The sequence below is a fragment of the Grammomys surdaster genome, unplaced genomic scaffold (assembly GCF_004785775.1).
Source record: "Grammomys surdaster isolate TR1022 unplaced genomic scaffold, NIH_TR_1.0 127904, whole genome shotgun sequence".
Taxonomy (NCBI): Eukaryota; Metazoa; Chordata; class Mammalia; order Rodentia; family Muridae; genus Grammomys; species Grammomys surdaster.
Genome location: NW_021621849.1, coordinates 1 through 1,028, shown reverse-complemented (window position 1 = coordinate 1,028; position 1,028 = coordinate 1). Strand labels below are relative to the sequence as shown.

The 1,028-nt window shown below is 42.6% G+C and overlaps 1 protein-coding gene across 1 annotated transcript; it reads right to left on the bottom strand.

Annotated features, from left to right (window-relative positions):
* Positions 1–212: 212 nt before the first annotated feature.
* Positions 213–1,025, bottom strand: LOC114615636 (mas-related G-protein coupled receptor member B4-like; the record flags this gene model as incomplete). Its single annotated transcript, XM_028761314.1, is given in 1 exon segment — positions 213–1,025. A coding segment is annotated over 1 exon segment (813 nt), but the record flags the coding sequence as incomplete, so codon positions are not given.
* Between the last annotated feature and the right edge of the window lie 3 nt (positions 1,026–1,028).

Below are 1,028 nucleotides of genomic sequence, written 5' to 3'. Positions count from 1 at the left end.
CCCCAAGTGATTACAAGGGTTATATCTCAAGGGGATGCAGTGAGGCCCACATAAAGCAGCTTTATGGTGCTACAGTCAGTTTCTATGTAACAAGCCCCATTTCTCCCAATTTCTATAAAATGACTATTTTCTCTATTGATTAAACAAGATTGTGAATGAAATTTGCCTACATAGATAAAGGCAAAATTGACTCTCAGAGAAACTATGTCTGATCAAGGACTCACTCGACTACTATAGCAGACTGTTTCCAGTTCCTCAGACCTTTGTGAAGGACCCCTCTCTCCACTCTCTTCCTCAGGAGTGTCTTGCATGGCTCTCTGCAGAAGTAGCTTCAGAGTCTGCCGTTGCAACCTGCGGTGCCTAATGGAGCCAATGAGGAAGTAAATGATGGGATTGGCACAGCTATTAACACAGGAAAGGAATGTCATAATTTCATAAGTTTCATAATATAAAATACTTTGAAATTCCTTAATCCACCACAAGAGGAACCAGAAGATTCCAAAGGGGAGACCAAAGAATATGAAGACCACCACTGTGAGAGTGATGGTTATGAAGAATCTGGTCACAGGAATCCTGTGTGATCCACAGATGATCTTGACCAACAGGGCCAGGCTGGACACAGAAATAACCACAAGTAATACAATTATAAATGCAGCAGTGATAAAGTTACAAGTACGACAGAAAGAATATTCAGAAAGACTGGACGGAAAGACACAGCCTAGCCATAACAGGAGGCTCAACAGTAGAGATAAAGCCCAGAGTAGAGCACACAAGATGGCTGATGTGTGTCTTGGTCTTTGGCAGTGATACCAGATGGGCCACATAACAGATAGGCAGCGCTCAGCACTGATGGTTGCAATCATACACATGCCTGCAAGGTAAGCAAAGATTAATACAATGAGGAGAAAATAAAAGTAGCTGATATATAGCTGAAGGACATGCATCAGGGAATGCACAGTCTGAGTTCAAAGGTACAAGAAATCAGCACCAGCCAGGTTGAGGACATAGACAGAGAAGGCATTCCTATG